Here is a 22,950-nt window from a genome sequence, read left to right on the forward strand (position 1 = left end):
AGTTCCACAGTAACTATGCATTGTCTGTCTGGAATCTTTCAGCATTCAGCTTCATTCGATGATCTTTAGCTTGGTGGTAATTTTGTGCAGTATCAGTCTAGGGCACATTCTTGGGGGGGGGGGGGAGAGTCACACAAAAAAGCTCACATGTTCCATATGAATGGGTAAACAAATGCTGAGAAAAGGCATTAAAATTAGAATTAATCACAAAGGTTTTGAGCCATGACATCTGCCTAGATCAGTGCATAGGAATCATTTTAATTGTCTATCCTATTAAGATAATCCCAGTACCTCCTGAGGACATTTTTCACCCTGACACATTTATCATGTTTTTTTTAAAAAATATATATATATATATACAGAAATTGATTTTTATTTATCTTATGAAGCAAGGGAAAAAAACACCCTTATGGTTCACTCCTTATATTTAATCTCTTCCCCTCTCCCACCCCCACGAAATATAAATAATGAGGAGGTGGAGAGCAGGAGAGCAATTAAGCTGCAAGGAATCATTTCTAGAGCAGCGAGAGATAATAAATACCATTACACCAACTTGAGTAAGGCATACCTCTAATTTCTCTGCTGAGTAAGTAATAATGAGAATATATCTATAGGTCAACTGACAATTTTATGCATATTGCTAGCTCTTAACACCCTGGAATATTATTACCATCCTAAAGGCATTTCAATGCGTGTTGGGGGGGCAAAGTGATGCATCTGAGGAAGAGCCATATCTTGGTGAGAGAGTACCTGCCCTGCATGAAGAAGGGCCTAGGTGCAATTCCTGACATCTCCAGGTAGGGCTGGGAAAGACACTTGTCTGAATTCTGGAGATCTGCAGCCAGTCAATGTAGAAAATATTGTTATAAATGGACCAACGGTCTGACTCAGTCTAAGGCAGCTTCCTATGTTCTGTCTTTCTCTTGCATCTTGGAAATTGTGAGAACTACAGGGTGATCCTAATGGCCGGAGGTGACATAATAAATGTTTATAAAATTATGTGCAGCATGGAGAAAGTGGATAGAGAAATATTTTTTCTCTATCTCTCATAACACTAGAACTTTTGGACCTTCAATGAAGCAGAACGTTGGGAGAGTAAGGTCAGAGAAAGAGAAAGAATTTATTCATGAAGTGCATCAGGGACTGGCTGGACGAGGGAAAGTGGTGGCAGCCAGTGACCCAGGAGGCACCTGAGGGGGAAGAGGACATTGAACCAGGTTCAGACTGGTGGGACAGGGAGGAATCATCAGCAGAGAGTGAGGGTGAAAAGGAGACACTTGAGGTAGTCTCAGGTCCTGACAGAGACAGAGTAGTGTCTCCTGCTCTGCAATACAGCCCTGATTTGTCTCCTTCCCCTCCCCCACTCTCAGCACAGGAATGAAGGACCGAGAAAAGGCTAGAACAATTAAGAAGAATAATTAAGCTAAGTCACAGGAGGGAGGTATAAATATGGGGGAAGAGTGGCCAGAACTTTAGCTTCTGCAACTTACTTGCTTATCTGATGGATGTGCCATGTGCTGACTCCTTGGTTACTGAGCAATAAAGTTAATTACTACAAGCGGTGTGCCTGGTTCTGTTTACAGTGTCAGACAACAGATGGAAGGGCTTTTTTTGGCAATCTGACAGAGTGTATAGTGAAATTTTGGAGCTCACTCTCATGATAGTCAGTGTTGGCCACTAATTTGCATGGCTTTAAAAGAAGATTAGACAAAAGAAGATTGTTTCTTTTCTCCAAACCAAGTGATCGGCATTATTAGACAAATCATTAACATTTCAAGAGTCTCTGAATGTGAGCAATTTTCCAAGTGTGGTAGGAAATAGTGTCCTACAAAAATAAGCACAAGTATTCTGGTACAGTGGCCATAATGTATGTGTTTGATTCTAGTTCAATTCCATACTCAGCTATAAAACTCAGTACGGTAAGTGGACTTGGGCAAATCAGGTGGAAGCATCCTGCATAGTGTTATATTCAGAGTCAGAGGAGGAAGAGTTGGCCAAATACAGGGTTTCTTTGCTGTGCCTCCAGATAGAGAATTGTAGCCTACAGTAATCTTGTGGTCCAGAGCTTGAAGAGCCTGGGCATGGACCTACACAGATGTTGTCCTATGAGCCTTGCTCCCTAGAGGCATCATTTGTGTGCTACCATATCTGGTATGAGGTCATAAAGTAAAGGTAAAGGGACCCCTGACCATTAGGTCCAGTCGTGACCGACTCTGGGGTTGCGGCGCTCATCTCGCTCTATGGGCCGAGAGAGCCGGTGTTTGTCTGCAGACAGCTTCCGCGTCATGTGGCCAGCATGACAAAGCCGCTTCTGGCGAACCAGAGCAGCAGACGGAAACGCTGTTTACCTTCCCGCCGGAGCGGTTCCTATTTATCTACTTGCACTTTGACGTGCTTTCGAACTGCTAGGTTGGCAGGAGCTGGGACCGAGCAACGGGAGCTCACCCCGTCACAGGGATTCGAACCTCTGACCTTCTGATCGGCAAGTCCTAGGCTCAGTGGTTTAACCCACAGTGGCACCTGTGTCCCAGCGCCACCTGAGGTCATACCAGGCAACAAAGCAATAGTATTCAGCACAAGTCTCAATTCTTATCCTTAGGAGACTCCTCTTTCTACAGTCTCCCACTGAAGCAAGCTATGACTAATTTGTCCAGTTGATTTCAATGAGACCTAAATTCAATAGATTTGCTCTGGATCCAACCCAATGTTGTGTTTCATGTCACATCTAACAATGACCATGTTTGCCAACATGGCAGTAGTGGCATGTTTTGGACCAGAGCATAATGCTAGCCTGTTAGCCCAGGTTGTGACAATGGCTAAGTTAGCCATTGTTTCTCACAATGAACACTAATTTTTCATTGCTGCTGGTCCTAGAAGGAGACAATTAATCTTATAAAACTCCACAGAGCTTTCTTATAATTTACCATTGCTTAGGTGTTTCACCTGCTGCTGCCATTAACAGGAAATGCATAAATAGTTTATTCAAATGCCTCTTGTTTTACAAAACTGTTTCCCCTCTAACAGAATTCAGCAACTTGTTTATTTGTCATGCTATAATTTAGTCTCTTGGGATTTCCAGGGAACATAAAAGTATGCCCCCCCCCCTTCCTGCCAGTTCCAGTGGGAGATGATTGAAAAATAACTCATTGAAAAAGATTCTTCTTATCTTATGCGCCCTTAGCATTCAATTTTTTTTTTTACTTTATTTTGTTGTTGTTTGGAGGGGGAGCATCACTGCTCATTGGTTTAATGTTCTGAGGCCACACAATATCCATGCAACCAGGAAAAGACTTGATCGTTTAATTACAGTTGAATGCAACCTTAACATAAAGATAGGTTTACACTGAAACATTAATAAGTTTCCTTCCTCCCAGCTCCCAACTGTATGTTTAATTGGGGTTTTTTAAAAAATCTTTTACTAATTAAACATAAGCTGCACTCCTGAACTACTTCAATCAGGGTCGTCTTGATTCCGAACCCCCAGATCAAGCCGACAGTGCATAGCCCTACTTTTGACCCTTCTGTATCCCATAGGAACAGATGGTCTCTATAAGTATACAGTGGTACTTCTGGTTCCGAACTTAATTTGTTCTGGAGGTCCATTCTTAACGTGAAACCGTTCTTAACCTGAGGTACCACTTTAGCTAATGGGGCCTCCCACTGCTGCTGTGCCGCCACCGTGCGATTTCTGTTCTCATCCTGGGGCAAAGTTCTTAACCTGAGGTACTACTTCTAGGTTAGCGGAGTCTGTAACCCAAAGTGTTTGTAACCCGAGGTACCACTGTATATGCATATACTATAGATTGCACCTCTTTCTGAGGATGAACATTTTGAAATGCATGCAATTTGTGCAGAATTCAACCTAGATTTATGACAAGGCACAATCAATAGGTTTAAGCACACTTAACTCTGGACTGGATTGTGACCTTTAACTTTTAATTGAACAATAAATATCCACCTTCTGAGATCTTTTTTATAAACCCCATCTTCTTGTCATTCAGGAAATGTCTCATTCAAATTGTGTTTTTTATGGCAGGTATAAAGATATAAAAATTATTTCCATATAAAAGCCATTTGTTTACAACTTTATCTTACTGCTCTCTCTTGCGCTCTCTCTCTCTCTCTCTCTGTGTGTGTGTGTGTGAGAGAGAGAGAGAGAGAGAGAATAATTCAACTTGATTGGCCTCTTATATTTTGACAGTTCTTAAGAGCCTGATCCTCTGGGTGTCCAGAAAGGAGTGCTATATTCTTAGCATTTGTACTGGTGCAAACTAATACACAGCATAATATAGCCCTACTTTCTATATACTCAGAATGCCCTGTGTACATTTTCTGTGATCTTTACAACAATGCTGGATAACCTTGTAATCTTGCCTCCATATTCTATACCAAAACCCCCCTAAAAGTAGAAGACTATGGCTCACATAAAGCTACTCAGTCAATAAATAGGGGAGCTGCAATTTGAACCAAGCTTGGAGCTGATGCCCTTCACCACTTTCTGCATTACACCAGCTCTCTAGGTCACTAACCTAAGTTGTTCAGCAGCCTGAAGACAGCTAATATGGGTGTGACATGTATTATCTAATGATTTCCAAAAACTAAAACCAACTAAGGCAGAGCTGACTATTTGAAATTAAGGAACCTAAGTTAGCCCCGTCCATTGATGTCAATGTACGGTATTTACTCTGAATAGAGCTAGCAGTTTGAGGTTTGCATAGGAAGAGTCCCAGAATCTTTGGGTAGGGCTAAAAAAGACTCATGGCTCAAACCAGGAGACCAGTGCAAAACAGCTTCCCCCAATTTGATGCCTTCAATATGACTATAACTTCCAATCCATTGGGAATAAGGCTATCAGTGACAATCAACTATCCACTGCAAGACAAACCTTCAGATATTCAGAGGCAGCTATCTTGTCTTCCCTTCTCTTCTCCAGGCTAAAAATAACCATCTCTCTCTCGGATTCCTCACAGGACTCAGTTTCCAGAACCACACCAACCTAGATGTTCTCCTATGGACATGTAACAGTTTGCCAATGTCCTCCTTAAAATGGCATCAAGAACTCAACACAGTATTCAAAATATGGCTTAACTACTGCAGAATAGAATGGCTAGTTCTTGTGATCTGGACACTGTCATGAATGGTGAGACACCCTAGTCTTGTCCTTCAAAGGGCCATCAAAAAGCATCCTTGTTACCTGATAAATGAGAAAGAGGATACTGATAAGGTCATTTAAAAAACGTTTTTTAACCTAACAGTGCTAGTCAATTTGAGTTATATCTGAAAATATTACCTAACTGAAATTTTGATTAATATTGGATGTGCCAACTGGGCACAGGAAATAAAGGGTGGGGAAAAGAGTTTGGCTTTGCCCCTTCTTTCACTAAGAGTTTCTTCTGAAAACATAATTAATGTAAGGTTTTCTCATTGCACCGAGCAACTGACATACCTACTAATTGTGAGCAGTTGGCCATTGATTTAGGCTATTAGATGAACAGCTGTCTGGCATCACCCAACCAAAGCCGAGACATATTTCAAAAAAGTGTGATTTGTAAACTAGGCTGGTCCCTGGCATGGCTCCAGGAACAGATCTAATCTCAAATCGAGCTCAGTTGCCGCAGTTCAATCACCTCCATTCACAACCAAGAGGTTAATGGAGCATGTTGTCTTCATCACATCACCTTTATTTATGTGCAAGTTACATTGGAAAGGCGTGTTTGGCATTAAAAAAAGAAAACAGTAACAGATGATGCTGACACACTTGCTTTATATTTTGATTCCCCCAACCTCTGAACAATTATGAAAGCTGATGAGAAAATGAAAAACCTTTCCTTTTTATTTATGCTAGCGCTCTCTCATTTGGGACCAACTGATGCTGCAAAAATTCTTTGCATCCACTATTTCCATGAATGTGCCTTGAGTAAATGATGCTTGACAAAACAATTTTATGCCAAAAGATGTCAGGAAGTCAAACTTTGCAGTTTGTATTACCACCCCCACTCCTGTCCAGGATCTCTGTTCTAAAGTTCTTGGGCTCACAGTGGTATAATTTGCTCCTCCCCCTCAAAAAAAAAGTCACTGAGGTTCACCAATCAGACATGGTGAGCAGCATGAATTATTCACTGTATCCTATAAGATGTGCACTGTGATAAGCAACATGTTCAAGTACCATACACTAGGGCTGTGCATCTTATTCTGCTGAATCTCAAACTGAATTGGGCCAATTCAAGTCAACCTTGACTAGTAGGATGGAAGGCAGAGGAGGTCAACAGTAGATGGAACCAGAGTCAAGGACAGGCAAAACCACTTCTTTCTAGCTTTGCCCCCATCCTCTTTGCAAAGTTCTACAACGTCAATGCTTAGATGAAGGAGGAGGAAACTCACAATGGGTTGTAAGTAAGAAGGCGAGCAAAACTGATGATGTTGGTTCAGTGACACCAGTTTTTCAAAGTATGGTAATCATTTACATCTCCAGCACCCCCTGCCAGTCCCCTGCCTCTTATCATCCCCTAGGTAATTCATTGCATCCCAGGTGGCAGTACTGTTCACCTTGGGAACCACAGCATTAGGTTCAAAGATAGCCAATAAGAGGGGAGCAAACAAGCAACACAAATTATATGTTTATAAATTCATTTCTAACATAATTGTATCTCTGCATTTCTCATACTAATGTGCAGCCTGGAACTTCACTATCCACCAGACAGACAGTCACTGCCATTAAAACAAAAGCCATTCTCATGTAGAAGACAGTAAGATTAGAAAATGTGTGTCACATCAAATTTGTGGAAAGCTATCAAACTTTTCTAGTTTTATCAAAGTGCTGCTGTATCCAGTGGCAGACTTTGGGCTTTAAAATTTCAGCAGCCCTTAGTGCAATGCCAAAATTTGTTGTCCACCCCCTCCTCTCACTTTCTGTTCTAAGTCATGATTGCAGTGTCTGTCCCCTTTGGCTCCCTCTTGACTTGGTGCCCAGTGCAGGCAAAGCGGTTGCACTCCCCTAAATCTGCCTCTGGTGTAACTTCCCCCAATATCAAATGTGGTTTGACACATGGATGTTAGCTGCAGCTAGGATTTGAATAGCCTGCAATGGAAAACCTTCAAGTTCATAAGTTTATTGTTCTAGCCAAAGGCCATGACAAACTTGTATTAGGCAATGGTATTAATAAAATAATACAGAACATACATCCATAATATAAAAATCCATAATATAATTTTTTTGCCAAGTTCCTGAGCATTAAAACACAGTTTCCCTTGTGCTTCTCTGACAGCTCCAATTCTAATATTTTTTCGCCTTTTAAAAATCCAATTTGTCAACATTCAAGATGTAAAAGAGAAGTTACCAGAGACACAAACAAACTCTTTATTATGATTATTAATCTAGATTTTCAAGATAACCTACAAAAGAGAACAAATATAAAACAGATCAAAAACACCAGAAACAAAAGCAATTATGGGTTGACTGGGTTGCCCAGAGAGCCATGTTTTAGACATTTTCCAAATAAAAAATAAAAAAAATGCCCAGGATTTTAATTGATTTTATATGTAGTTTGTTTTTGTTTTTCTTTTTTACTTTTACTGTAGCTACATCAACAAACTCAAATCCAGCTTGATTTCATATTAAATCTCTGAATCACCACAACAATTTATAGAGACATCTTCTGATTATTGAAGGGGCCCAGCCCCCTAAAAAACATATTTGGAGGACCGAAATTGCCTCGGCCCCTAGGAGTCAGTGCCTATGTTGTGAAATATGGATGTCTTGATTTATATTGGTGTGTCACCATTTCTTTCTCTTATTTTAGTTTGTTTGCTTTGTATGATATAATGCTCTGTTACTGCACTTTTGAGTTGTTAATAATGTTAATAAATGCATTTTCTAAAGTGGTTTGCCACATGCAAAACACGCGAGACAAACACACACCCAAGACTCTCTTGAATATGTGGGCACTCTAGCAAAGGTGGAGCTCATTCTGTGGATTTTCTTTTTTTAAATCCTGGCAGCAGAAATAATGAAATGCAAATATTAGCGTCTCCGCCTGGCTCCCACTTGGACTCGGCCCTGGCACTGTAGTTCAGCCACCAATTAATTCCCTCACACACCGTTCAGCATAATAGCCTTGCTCTGATCTGAAATGTCTTTTAAAAGTTAAAATTAAAAGTATATGCATAAAGATCAAAGCCTCTTTCAGAATTCATTTCCCCCCTCAGGCCCTATTAAAAAGCTGACACGGATGGCTGGAAAGAGGCAACTGTTTTGGCCACCTGGCAGCTCTCAACTGTGCTCTTTGCAAGCTTTGATCATGTGTAAAAAGAAGAAGAAGAAGAAGCATCACAAATTGTGCAATGCGGTGATGGGCTCAGAAAGACATGCTGTGAAGATGTTTGCAAGCACAAACCTCTCCTATATGCAATGAGGTTTCAAATTCATACCCCCTACACACACGTCTTTTACATCCTTTAATGAAGGGTGGTTTAAAGTGCACAAAATGCACACAAGGGCAGGGATGTGAAAGAAATTCAGCTTGGTTCACAATACAGTGTGGACCAACATAATCCACACTCTCTGAAATATTACCTGAAGTCCTATCAGTGTTGGCATTCTGACATCTCCTGATGACACACTTGCTTAGGCACATATTCCCCAGAACACAACTTCTGACTTTATTGTTTTAACTGTTTTTAAAACTGTTGTAATTGCCTTTCTTTTAATGGCTCATTTCATTGTATATTTTAATTAAGGTTGTTTTAGTTCCTAATAGAATTGTTATTCTGTATTTTAATTATATATTGATTTGCTAGTTGTAAACCACATATATAAGTGTGTATAAATTAATATACTGACATATAAGTGGTGTATAAATTAATAAAGACCCACTGAATAAGAGCTGTCCTTTGAAACTTACACTTCTGAGAGTGGTGCCATGCAGCACTGTCCATCATTCACACCAAACATTTAAAGCACTGTGATAGCACTTTAAACAGTCATGGCTTCCTCTCCAAAAAACCTAGCAGCTCTAATTTGTTAAGACCTGTTGGGAGACTCCTATAGTGACTTACATACAATCAAAGCAAGACAGTCCATACCAACAGGCTTACAGTCCAAGCAAACAAACCAACCAAGAGAAAATCAAAACTCCATAGTTGTCCCTATAATGATCATTTGGCACAGTTCAGGGACAGGAGGTCCCTGATGAAGCTAGGCTTCCAGCAAAGCTGATTAAATAAGCCCTGTTTCCTACATCTCACACGGAGGCAGTCTAATGGAATGGCTGTCCCCAGGTGACAGTTAGCACAATCTCATGCAGTAACCAAACCATGATCTCCTGCAAAAAATCCAGGTTGTGCCTTTTTACAAGACACTTGGTGCCAGGGGTGCTGACTTTGGCCCCAGGTTATGGGTGCCCAATGGCGCCCGTGATGTAACGTGGTGTTGTGATGCCATGATGTCGTGTTGCGTTAGGTTTCTACCAGAAGTCGCATTCGGAGGCCTGGTAGAACTTCTGGCGTGGTCTGGGAGGTACTGTTGCAGCCTCGCATTGTGGGTGCTAATCACCCACAAATTTTTTTGGGGGGTGCCCTGGCACCCAGAGTTCCCAAGACCTGGTGCCTATGCTTGGCGTGTATGGGAGTGAGCTCTGCTTCCCAGCTCTCCCACTGCTGGAACAGCTGCCCACAGAGTCACAATTCTCCAGAGTAGTTTAACAACCAGTCTCTACTGACATGGAACTCTGGGAGTTGCTGCTGTGTGAGGGGAACAGCACCCCTAAGAAACTATAGCTCTCATAATTATTTTGGAGGAAGCCATAACTGTTTCCTCATAGTTCTTTAAATGTATGGTGTGGATGTGGCCATTCTCCAACCAAATAAGATTTCAAAAACATTCATGAAAATATTATGCATTACATTAGGGAAAACACAAAGAGTGTGTTGGGAGAAACATGCACTAAAATGGTATGAAATTGTGTGTGAAAGCCTGGCCTAGAAGAGCTGAATTCAAATCACTTCCCCCCCCCAAGATATTAAATCCTGCCTGCCTGCTCCCCCCCCCCCCAAATCTATGGCATGTTATGAGAACATCAAAAGAATCCTAGGAATCATTGTATTCAAAACACTGGGAAGAAGCGCTTTGAATACAAACTGCTCTCTTTGGAAAGAAAAAAAGAATGCTCCTTTTTTTAAAAAAACGAGCATTTTTTTCTTTTCTTTCCTTAGGAACTTGCAGAGTCCCTTGTGCAGCATTTCCCAAGCAGCCTTGTCAGGGCAGGTGGAGGGCAGGTGGACATGGCTTAGCTGAAATAAAAGATGCTGAAAAGTCATTTGCATATAAAAGGGGCAGTGATGGCCTCCATCTCCTATGGCTTTAAAGGAGGATTTGACAGATTCAAGGAGGAAAAAGACTATCAATTGCTTCTAACCATGATGACTATGCTCTGTCTCCAGGGTCAGAGGCAGCAATGGTTTTGAGTACCAGTTGCTGGAAACTGCAAAAGGGGAGAGTGCTCTTTTGCTCAGACTCTGTTTGCAGGTTTCCTACAAGCATCTGGTTGGCTATCTTGAGAAGAGGATGCTGGAGTAGATGGACCACTGGACTGATGCAGCAGGCTCATCTTATGTTCTTATGAAATGGCCTGGAGAGCCAAATGGGGAGGACTGGCAGGTCAGATATGGGCTGTGGGCCAGAGGTTTCCAACCCCTGGTCTAGCACAATCCTGTTTCTCTGCTGTGCCCAACCAGATGTAGGGCAGCCACATTCCCAATGAAGAGGAAATGTCCCACCAAAAAGGGAGTCACACATTTGTGTAGCACTTGCATAAGCTAATTCATATACATAGATACAAATTTCAAAATAACCTGAAGGGCTTTGCTTGCCTTCATCATAACTTGCTCAAAATTTCCATGGGAACCACAGGAATATGCCTTATACAGAGTCAGACTATCTGGGTGATTATTGACTGGCTTTGGATCTCCAGGGTTTCAGGCAGGGAGTCTCTTCCAGCCCTATCTAGAGATACTGAGGACTGAACCTGTGACCTTCCACATGCAAAGCAAATGTTCTTACCACTGAGCTATGGCTCTTCTGGCTTTAAAAGGACCAAGATGCACAGCTAGGAGCAGAGTACCATCCAGCTCAGGTGACAGTGCTTAAGTGAAGCAAGGGATGGAGAAGCAGTGGATGGAGAACCTTCAAGCTGTAGCTCACTACAGCTCCCCTCATCACTCACCATTGGCTATGTTGGTTGGGAATGATGGAGGCTGGAGTCCTACCACATCTGGAGGGGCACAGATGTTCCCCAATGCTGCATTTCCAAAGCTGACCTTTAGGAATGTCGGAAAGAGGTTGAAAGCAGGTGCTGTGTGCACAGAAGGAATGAGTTATGCCTTTCTCTTATGTATGTTTTTCATGCACTAATAGGAAAGCATTAGGGAATATGCTTTTGTATTCCGGCGTGTTGTGTTGTGTTTACAAAATCTGCACCCCCTACGATGAGTTGCTCTAGTACTGGATGCTCTTCAGAGGACCCTGCTGTTAGGCTCAACAAAAGTGCAACTTTCATCAAAGAACGCAGCAGAGACACCTTAAAGCAACCGTGATTAATCAGTTAATAAATCCCACACAGTGGAAGTAAATTAAGCTAACAGCACCAGGGCAAAATGAATGGGGTTGGGAAGGAAATTCTTCATTAAAATCCAGCAGACGCAAGAACCTGCCGATGGACAGACAACCACCCACCCCGATCTGAAGGATTGCACACCCAGAAAATGCAATCCATCACGTAAGTGACAGAAGAGGTCAGCCATTAATTAACATCCAAATTAAAGCTTTTCAAGTAAGGGTCACAACTGCCTTTGTTTTGACATTTAAATCATTGGCAATGCTCTTCCTGGCTTTGCATTCACAGCACGCCATCCCAATGCTTTTTGTTAATTGCCTTCATTTTTCATGTATACCATTTCATTTATTGTCATTTTTTTAAAAAAGGACCCTCCCCCCCCCCCGCAAAAGCCACAACTCGTGTATGTTAAAAGTAAAACATGATTAATGCAACATGATTATTTTTATGCATGTAGCAGGGTTGCTTGGTGATGTTCTATCATCCCCGCATGAACAACGACTGCCACTGCTAGAAATTTGCCAACCCGGGTGGTTATTGAAGCTAAAGAGCTGCGTGCAGCCAGGAGTATAATGCTGACGGAGTCAATGGAAATTTCCCATAGGTGGTATCTAGTGAGAGAACAGGGTCAATTACCTTTTGAAACCCTTTAATATGAACAATGAGCAGCATCTTGTGTGGGTGGAAATCCACAACTTAGGGGCTGCCACGGAGAATTCCTTTCCCCTCTGAACCTCTGAGAGAGGTGGAACTTCCAAAAGTGTCCCTTCTGCTGACCTTAAGACTCGTGAGTGTCTGTAGTCTGTTGTACACTGCCTTGTTACTTTATATAAGTTGGTGGTATATATATATTTTTATGAATAAGGTGAGCAGGATGCAAACACCATAATTCTGCAGTAAACTAGATGAAGAAGGGTGTCATTTGCCACATAAATATGTCAGCAGCGGCTAAATATCTAGAGGATGGCTTCAAAGATTATAGCAATGAAACATTTACCAGTGTCTCTGGGACCCAAGAAGATCTAAGTTGAAGTCATGCTGATTTCCTTAGAAACACTGGAAGCTGGGGGGTGGGGCAGAACATTTTAGCTACCTTTTTGTAGGTTAGTCAAAAGCTAAAGTGAAGAAAAAAAATGAGAGAGGAAAGCAACAATGAGAAATTAGGTGCACCGACAGAAATGTTTCTACTGCTGCTACCCTGAGTTTGCCTGCTGTGTTCCATTTTTACTTGTCATCTGAAATTCTCTTGAGCTCTCAGGCATATTTTTTTTGCTTTTGGGGGGCGGTGGATGAAACATGCTCAGAGACTTCAGTAGAAAATTGTGTTCTTGTTTCAAGTTGACCTGAGTCGTTTATTGTGTCTCTGTGTTTGCATAATGACACACACACACACACACACACACACACACACACACACACACTTACTCAAGTCAACTCAAACCAAGAAGACAATTTTTCACACTCAGAACCAGAGGTTGAGGGCCCACATGTTTCAAATTCCTCACACTTATGAGGAATCATGCAAAGGATCAGGATGCAAGGATTCATTCTGTTAAAATATTTTAAAGATTGTTATCATTGTTATTATAACAGTCCGGCTCATAATACAAAGATGATCTGCTTCTGAAGTCAGTGTTAGAAAGACTCTAGAAGCATTGACGTGTATGTATAAGCAAGAAGATATCAAGAAGAAGATATTCTGTAAACCAAACAATCAGTAAGTAAGTATTGAGGCAGAGCAGGGGAAGGCATAACTGAGTCTTGGAGAAGCCTCTTTTCCCACCAGGGTCTGCTTCTTGTTCCAATCCTATTATCCATCAGGAAAAGACACTTCTCTAGGGCTGGAGTACACCACATCACATCCCTTAACAGTCTTGACTTGAGCGGGACATTGCAGAATTACAAAAGCCACCCTGGCTCCTGATTAGAATGTCCCATTTCGACTCATGCAGCACATGAACTATGGAACTTGCTCCGACTGCAGGCAGTGATAGCCACCAATTTGGAGGGTTTTTAAAGGTGAGACAAAATCATGGAGGAGGAGGAGGTTATCAACAGCTGTGGGCCATAATGGTGAGACTTTTCTTACATGTTCAGAGGCAGTAATGCTTCTGAATACCAACTGCTGGAAAATTCAGCAGCATTTTTGTGCTCAGGTACTGCTTATAGGCTTCCCAGAGGTATCTGGACAGCCATTGTGAGAACAGAATAATGGACTATTTGGATCACTGGCTTGATCCAGCACGCTCTCCCTACGTTCTCATGATGCCTTCTCCTTCATAGATTAATAGGCAAAACATTCATCTCCCCACCCTGTTTCAAACTTCTTTATTGCACTTTGTTTTATATCTCACTACAAGGCATTTTAAAAGGTTGTTGAATGTGGGAAGCAAACTTTTTTATTGCTTCAGCCTGCATGCAAATAATAAAGAGAGAGAGAGAGAGGCCTCTTCACTTCTGCCTCTTTCTTTCCCCTCGTAACTTTCATGAATAATGAACACAAGGGCATTTACAACTAAGTAGTAAATACATAAGAAGGAAGTAAAAAAAAAAAAAAGCCCCGTTCTTAATTACTGACGGAAACAGTGGCAATGGTATGTGTGGCATGTTTCTGTTTAAATTAAAAATATCAAGGGGATTTGCAGAGCATGGGGAGGTGGAGATAGATGTTTCCCTACAACAAAATATGACTGTTCTTTTCAATCTTCAGCTGAGAATTAAAAGTACTCTGTTTATTGAAGACTACAAAAGCAATCACCGTTAGACTTGCTTTGCATATTTGCTCTATTAATTTACATACTCATGGTGGGCTGCACATGCAGATGCAACGACTAAATTACACTGTTCTTGAGTAATGGCAACATTAAAAAAAGTGCTCAGCCTAGTCAAACAGACAATAAAAAATATTGATGAGTCGGCTGGAAAGCCTCTGGTTTAGGGGCACTTCTTCCACACTGATCCATCTTGGGGTTTGATTATACCCTCTTGCCCTTATCTCTTATCTCATTCTGCTAAGCAATCCCCTCAAGTAGGACACTGCTATCATCCTACACTGAAAATATGTGGATCGAATTCTCAGAGCTTCAAAGATTTTGAGGAGAGGCTAATATAATTGACCTGTTATTTTCTCAACCTTCCAGCTGCACACATGCCTCTCCTAATTGGGAGAGGAATGGGTGGCCCCAGCTGAGCCCCATAAATGTTGGGACCAAAGGGAATTGGCTGCTCCTGGTAGGGACTCTGGGACACTTGCTATGAAAGACACATCCATCTTGGATCTGGAGGTTGGATCTCCATACCACTGACTTAAGACACATTTAAAGCACATACATTCTGATCAGCCATGGCATCCCTCCAATAATTATGCGACCTGTAGTTTATAAAGGGTGCTGAGACTTGTTAGGATATTCTCATTGAAGAGTTTTAATTCCCAAAGTTCCCATTGAAGAGGGACTGGTTGTTAAACCATCATGGGAACTGGAGCTCTGGGAGGGGAACAGGGATCTCCTAACAACTCTCAGCACTCTTAACATACTACAGACCCCAGAATTCTTTGGGGAGGAGTCATGACTTTTTAAAGTGGTATCATAGTGCTTTCAGGGTGTGGCATGAATGTGGCCCCAGGCAAATCACTCCCTCCAGGTGGCCTCATGCATCCAATGCACCTACTGTACTAATGCAGGGTAGCAGTGGGCTGACTTCGCCCAGAGTGTGGCATAGTGGATTGCCTTGATGCCCCTTGTGTCTAATGAGAATACAGGCTTTAATCCATCATGACTGAGACCTAGAACTTCTGAACTAATTAAATTGGCTAGAAGTGTAGGGCCAACATTCCACTGAAGTGGAATATGATATATCATACCAATTTGGTGTCTCTGATGAGTAGAACTGCCTAATTTCTTAGATCACTAAGAGATGATGATGATGATGATGATGATGATGATGATGATGATGATAGTTTTATACATATAATTTTATTATATTTATGGTTTCCCCAGCCACCGGGGCAGCTTACATCATATATAAAACCACAATAAAACATCAAACATTGAGAAACAGAATATCCTATTCAGGCAATAAACAAACCAAAAAACCAATAGAAACCAATAATAACAACAAGATAACAAGCAGCAGCCTTGCTTTGTCTTTCCTTGACTTAATATTAAAAACGGTGTCTTAATTATTATGCCAGTTTCACACCAGTGCAATTTGCTGGTTATCACAGAAGCAGCAATTGGATATGGCTGAAACAGCTTTTCCTTTCTATAGGATCAAACACAGAGAAAAGAAAAAACCAACAAGACATTTGAATCAGACACCCTCCAACTGCACATCACTTTGAGGTGGCCAAAAGGCAAAAAAAAATGAGGCTGTTTCCTCCTGCTTGATTTGAGACCACTAAGCCCCCTTGGGAACTATGGCCAAAATGCTCATTCAAATTAACAACCAGTTCTCTTTCTCTCCCTCCATCTTTTCCTCCTGCCCCCTCAGTTTCTGAGGAAATTTTAATTTAACTTCTGATAAGATTTCTTACCCACCCTTCACCATAAGCTTCCAGGACTGGTTACAGCAATACAACCATACAATTAAAGAAGGGGAGGCAGGAAGAGGACAAGGAGGAACAGGAGGAAAAGTAAAATAGTGTAGGTATAGAATGCTCATTTAAAAAAATATATCCCAAGCAGAAACAACATGGCATATATTAACCAAAAGAGAAGAGGAAGTTCCACAAGAATACCTTAAGCGCCAACAATCATGGTAAAAATGTACATCTTCAGTGTATGATGGAAACTCACACTGTAGCATATCCTTGCCTTGTTTCCATAATTTCAAAAGCATGGCAGAACTAAGGGGTCTACATCATTTTTTTAAACATTCCAGTGAATTTATCAACACTTACCTTCGTACCTTCAAGTAGTATTAAATATGGTGGAGTGTACCTTTATTAGCTTGGCATTAAGATTTGCATGACCAAAATTATTCTCGGGAAGTCATATTAAGCCCTAGAGCCTATTGAGCACGGGGTGGGGTGGTGTATTAGAACACAAGAACTGCCTTATACCAAGTTGGACCATTTGTTCATCTGGCTCATTACTGACTATCCTGACCAGCAGCTGTTCTCCGGAGTTTTTAGGCAGGAGTCATCCCGGTCCCTACATAGAGATGCTAGGGATTGTATCTGGGTTCTCTATACAAAGCATGTGCAGTGTCACTGAGCCACAGCCCTTTTGAATGAATGATGTTCAAAAATCAAGCATATGTGCCCTTAAAAAGAAAGGATCCTCGGGGATATGATGTTAGAGCATGTTCTTCTAGAACAACATGTGCACTATCCTTGAAACAAGCACAGTAAAATGCAGGCAGAATCCTTGTACACACACAACCTAGAAGGATCGAATATCCATGAGAGCCTCTTGAACATCAAAACAAGATGTCCAATAGTAATGACAACTAGACAGCTAAAGCTCCCTTTTGTTCAAAGGAAGTGGACTTCAAATCACTGAGAGTATTTTGACTCACTTAAATTTTTTACAGGGAGAATTATTTGGGAGCCAGTGTGGTGTAGTGGTTAAGAGCGATAGACTCGTAATCTGGGGAGCCAGATTCGCGTCTCCGCTCCTCCACATGCAGCTGCTGGGTGACCTTGGGCTGGTCACACTTCTCTGAAATCTCTCAGCCTCACTGGGCAGAGTGTTTGTTGTGGAGGAGGAAGGGAAAGGAGAATGTTAGCCACTTTGAGACTCCTTCGGGTAGTGATAAAGCGGGATATCAAATTCAAACTCTTCTTCTTGGGAATTCAAAATTCCCTACAATATGCAGATCCAGTATCACTGAGAGCATGCATTGCTGAGATATGTCTATATCACACTAACTGGGAAACATGGAAGAGTTGCATTGTTTCTTCTGTCCAAGGATGGCACATATGAAAAACAGGCAGAGAACAAGTCAGGTCATTCCCCAGCAAACTGTTATGAATGCACAAGGTTTGCTTCACACACCTTGAGAATGGTGGTCATCAGGCATCTATTTATTTATTACAGTGATTTGTATGCCACTTAATCACAGTTGTCTCTAAGCAGTGCACAGGAGACTAAAAAAAGCAATTCTAAAAATAGTTAAAAATGAATTAAAACAATAAGAACAGAATTCAATTAAAAGCCTGTTGAAGGATAAATAAGTGATCAGTAAGTGCCAAATGTTCAACAGGGAAAGGGCCTTTCTGATTTCAAGTGGCACAATACTGAACACATGACCCTCTGTGGATACAAGCCATGCAACCCAGCCATGGGGGACCACTAACAGGAACTTCCTCAAAGACCCTAGTGACCAAGCAGGGATATAATGGATCAGGCAGTCCCTGAGGTTTCCTTGACCCAAGTTATGAAGGGATTTGTTAATTAATATAAGAACCTTGAACCTGGCCTGGTAGGGTATGGGAATCCAATGCAAGCTATTCACACTGGAGTTCCATGCTGGTGATAGTCTGTTCCCATAAAAAATCTAGCTGCAGCATTTTGCGCCAGCAGGAGTCTCTGGACAACAACAACAACAACAAAAACTTATTTTTTTATACCCTGCCCATCCAGCTGGGTTTGCCCAGTCACTCTGGGCAGCTCAAGGGTAGCCCCACACAGCATGCATTGCAGTAATTGAGTCTTTAGCCTAACATGAATCATGGTGGCCAGATAATCTCTGTCCAAAAATGGCCACAGCTGGTATAGCAGCTGTAGCTGGTAAAAGGCATCCCTAGTCACTGAGGCTACCTGAGCCACCAATATTGGTGCAGGAGCACCCACAAACTCTGAATCTGTTCTTTCAGAGAGAGTGCAATTCTATCTAGCACAGGCAACTGGCCCATCTTCTGCGCATTGGAACCATCAACCCACAGCATCTCCATCTTCTCAGCGTTCAAGCTTAGCTTCCTGGCTCCACCCAGGCATTAGGAACCATTAACTTTTGTCACCACAGAGACAAGTGAAAAAAACTCTTCCAAACCACGTATCAAGAGTCTTATGCAGTCGAGGCTTTCTGTAGTTCCTCTATGAGAAATCCCACCAACACTATATTTGGACAACCTTGGCTCAAATCCAAGACATTTGTGGATGCAACACTTCATCCATCGGTCATGAAACCTCCAGAAATATGAATGGCAACACCACTACATGTTCTCCAGTTCCCCCTTAGTACCTTGATCAAACAACTCAAGTGCAGAAAGCACAGTTAAGACTTTATGGACCATTTAGCCTTGTGCTATCTGCTTGCCAAGCACACAAAGCCTCTTCCCATCAGTGCCAGCACTTTAATGCAACACCTGTCTACTGGAAATGGAATTTGGCCATGCAGTTCTTTCATACTCCCAGCTAGCAATAGCAGTTGGTCACCAGAGGTTCAAATGCAGAGGATAAGAAAATGTCTGGAAAGGTTTGAGTAGCACATTCTGAGGTTAAACACATAGCAGGAACATCTTGTGGACAAGTTGCAAGACACGCACTCAATTGAAACTCAAGGTTCTCTATCATAGTCACTCGTTATCAGCACAAAACCAACAAATTAATTCAAGAACCAAATAATTCAGGAGAAAGGGTACAGTGATTATTCCCAGTGTCCACATCAATATTCAAGCCAACCATTAATTAATGGACAGGAACTACTCAACACAGAGCCATAATACAAAGAAAAGTCTGTATTAATACGGGTTTAGAAAAAGCCTCTCCCGCTTTCAAAATAATAAAAATAAAATAAATAGAAGTAATCACACTCCTGTAGGAACAACAGAGGGGAGCCTGTCACAAGGACAATGAATTTTCTGATATATTCCAAAAATGATAGGAACACACAGGCTGTGGTTAATACAATTTGTGTGCGTGTGCAGAAATGACATATGAAAATAAGCTTCCTTACAATTCAGAATCGGCTGGTCCGCCATGAATGCAGACGGGTGTTCAATATGAAAAACCTTTTGTTGGAATCCAGGGATGCATTCTAAATCTTCCGTGAACACATGCAGCAGCACCTGAGAAAACAAAGGGGAAAATGACTTTTCATATCTGCTTGTTCACCGCTCATGCTGGCTTCTGCAAATGATAGCAGGTTTGGATTTAACTTTCCACGAGATTAAAAATGCTCCCTTACATCACACCTTCCCTTTAAGTTTGCTAGTTACTTTAAAAAAATTCCCTTTAAGTTTGCTAGTTCTTGCCTTGAGGGTGTACTGCGGAGCTTTCATGCAAACTGTAAGAGGAAGTGACATAAATACATTTCCCATGCAGTCAATCTAATGCAGTTAACAAAGCACATCAAACAGGTATTTCAGGACACTCATCTTTGGCGTGTGTGTGTGTGTGTGTGTGTCCTATTGGGTTGCCCATTGATTTCAGTGTTTGAGTGCCAGTAATCTCCCAGGACATGAAAGTTCAGTGTGTGCGGAAGCAGTCTCTGAGAAGCAAGCTGTTAAATGTCTTTGAAATGTTAACATCTGTGGGCACTGGGGGGAAGAAAGGCAATGAGGAGTCCATGGGACTAATTGTACATGGTGCAAATCTGTTAATTAAGGCCCAAAGTAGCCATTATCGGGGACATTATGGGCTGCTACCTACCAACCATGACACCATTGAGCTTACAATTTCCTTTCCCACAAGCAGCCACCAATGTTGCAAACAGGGAACAGGGAGTTTAATGATGCTCAATGGTAGAGGACATATTTTGCCTGCAAGAGGTCCCAGGCTCAGTCCCTGGCAGGAGAGGGAAATATTCTTGTCCAAAACTCTGTATGTTTGAGAGCTACTGCCAATCAGTTGGCATGCTTGATTTATTTATTTTTATTTATTTTGATCCAACATGGCAACCTGAGATAGTTTTAACTGGAGCTCCCATGAGTCAGCCCTGGGACCACCAGCATGCAAAGGATGAATAAGATGATGTAAGCAATATCTGTAATATAGAGCAATACTTCAATGGAGACATTGCTTTCCCTGTCAGGCAAATTGGGAAGCAAAATATATTGCACTGCACAGCATAGGAAGGATAGGAACGTTTTCAACACAGTGGTACTCTTGAATAATGCATCACAGCAAAAACGCTAAACACTGAGCCTCTATCCTATGGGGTACTTTGGAGAACGACTACTCTAGCCCTGAAGATAACAAAGTTTTCAGCTGGACACAGCTTCATTGTTCAGTCTTTTGGAGGAAGACAAAAACATAGCCTGCAGGAGGCGGGAGGAACACTACTTCCCATCTTCAGCATAAGCCACAATTTGCCCAGTTATGGCTATCATTCAAAAGATGTTTACCTGGAGGAAGACTTGAAATGAAATGTTTGCAGCATGCTGGAAGGTGAATCTGAAGGTGAAAGTTAAGTACAGTTTGTGTCAGTGTTTGTATGAGATCACTGATCTGCCTTGTCACTGTATGAGCGCTTGGCCAAGGAAAGGGAGGAGAAAGGCAAAAAGAAAGGAATTTGTCAAAGTCCACTTCCAAAGTGATTCCTCTGAGTGCAGCTGAAATCTCATAAGGCTATTTTCCTGGGTAATCTTAAATAAAGAACAAGCTTGCGATGATGGAAAACTAGAGACAAAACAAGCCAAACACATACTGCCCAATATTTTGAAAGGTTCAGTGGAGCACGCACATGGCTCTGAAAAACCATCAGGAAGCCAAGAGCTTGGGCGATGAACCTGTGACTCTCCATATGCTGTTGGACTACAACTCCCATTGTTCTTGACTACTGACCATGCTGTCTGGGACAATGACTGCTGGAGCATCACGGGTTACTCATTCTTGGCCTAGAGGTGTCAGCACCTTAGAGCCGCCCAATCAGCTTGAAAGTGGAACTTTTAAGCAACTGAGAAGTATTTTTCTATGTGCTCTTTGGAGCCAATCAATATGCAAGGAGGTGAGTAATACAAGTGAGGAAGAGCACCAAGGAAGAGTCATTCTACATGCTGGAAAGCTAAGCATTAACACTGAAAACACAAGGTGTTTCAGTTTCAAGAGAATGGTTTGCAAGTTCTGTTATGTACAATAGAACTTCAAGGAAAACTGAAATAAGTTACGCTGAAAGAACATATTGGAGCACACTAAATCATTTGCCTACATTCACAGAAAATAGATATATCTAGTTGAAAAGCAGTTCACGGAGGTCTGCATTGATCTTTGCAATACACCACGAATTATTATTATTGTATAATTATATAGAACCTTTTAATGAGGGTGATAGAGGAGAGCGCAAAATATGGTCTGAAGCTCAACATAATAAAAACTAAGACTATGGCCACTGGTCCCATCACCTCCTGGCAAATAGAAGGGGAAGAAATGGAGGCAGTGAGAGATTTTACTTTCTTGGGCTCCATGATCACTGCAGATGGTGACAGCAGCCAAGTAAAAGATGCCTGCTTTTTAAGAGAAAAGCAATGACAAACCTAGACAGCATCTTAAAAAGCAGAGACATCACCTTGCCGACAAAGGTCCTTATAGTTAAAGCTATGGTTTTCCCAGTAGTGATGTATAGAAGTGAGAGCTGGACCATAAAAGAAGGCTGATCGCCGAAGAATTGATGCTTTTGAATTATGGTGCTGGAGGAGACTCTTGAGAGTCCCATGGACTGCAAGAACATCAAACCTATCCATTCTTAAGGAAATCAGCCCTGGCGTGCTCACTGGAAGGACAGATTGTGAAGCTGAGGCTCTAATACTTTGGCCACATCATGACAAGAGAAGACTCCTTGGAAAAGACCCTGTTGTTGGGAAAGACTGAGGGCTCAAGGAGAAGGGGACAATAGAGGACGAGATGGTTGGACAGTGTTCTCAAAGCTACCAACATGAGTTTCACCAAGCTGCAGGAGGCAGTGGAAGACAGGAGTGCCTGGCGTGCTCTGGTCCATGGGGTCACGAAGAGTTGGGCACGACTAAACGACTAAACAACAACAAGTATAATCTTAGAAGGTAGTGTAATCTTAGAAGGATGTGTGGCTGCGATGAACCACGGTTTTGAGACAGAGTGACTGTCATGAAGGAGCCCTGAACTTCTGAATTTGCCACTACCCTACTGCATACAACCCAATAACTTATTTGGTTGGTGTTGTGGGTGCTTTTTAACACACCTGGCATTTGAACTCCATTCCTCTCACTTAAATGTATCTCAGCCAGTAGCCTGAGAGCTTGATGCCAAGACAAGTTGGCAGAGCTCAGGCAGAGCAGATGGATATATTCCTCATCCTAAATGGTGTGCAACAACTTTGACCTTTTGTTCAAGTGATAAACTAGAAGATTGGAAGGAGCCAGGAGTGGGACAGAATGAACAAGCCATGGTCCACCCTACAGTGCTCAGACAGCAGTAGTTTG

General features: G+C 41.9%; 1 protein-coding gene across 1 annotated transcript in view; it reads right to left on the reverse strand.

Annotated features, from left to right (window-relative positions):
- Positions 1-22,950, reverse strand: part of CDH13 (cadherin 13) — a 592,471-nt gene that overhangs the window by 452,623 nt on the left and 116,898 nt on the right. The window contains exon 2 of the mRNA XM_028740139.2: positions 19,512-19,623. Coding sequence (XP_028595972.2) covers positions 19,512-19,623 — 112 coding nt within the window. The remainder of the gene's footprint in view (positions 1-19,511; positions 19,624-22,950) is intronic.

The sequence above is a fragment of the Podarcis muralis genome, chromosome 7 (assembly GCF_964188315.1).
Source record: "Podarcis muralis chromosome 7, rPodMur119.hap1.1, whole genome shotgun sequence".
Classification (NCBI taxonomy): domain Eukaryota; kingdom Metazoa; phylum Chordata; class Lepidosauria; order Squamata; family Lacertidae; genus Podarcis; species Podarcis muralis.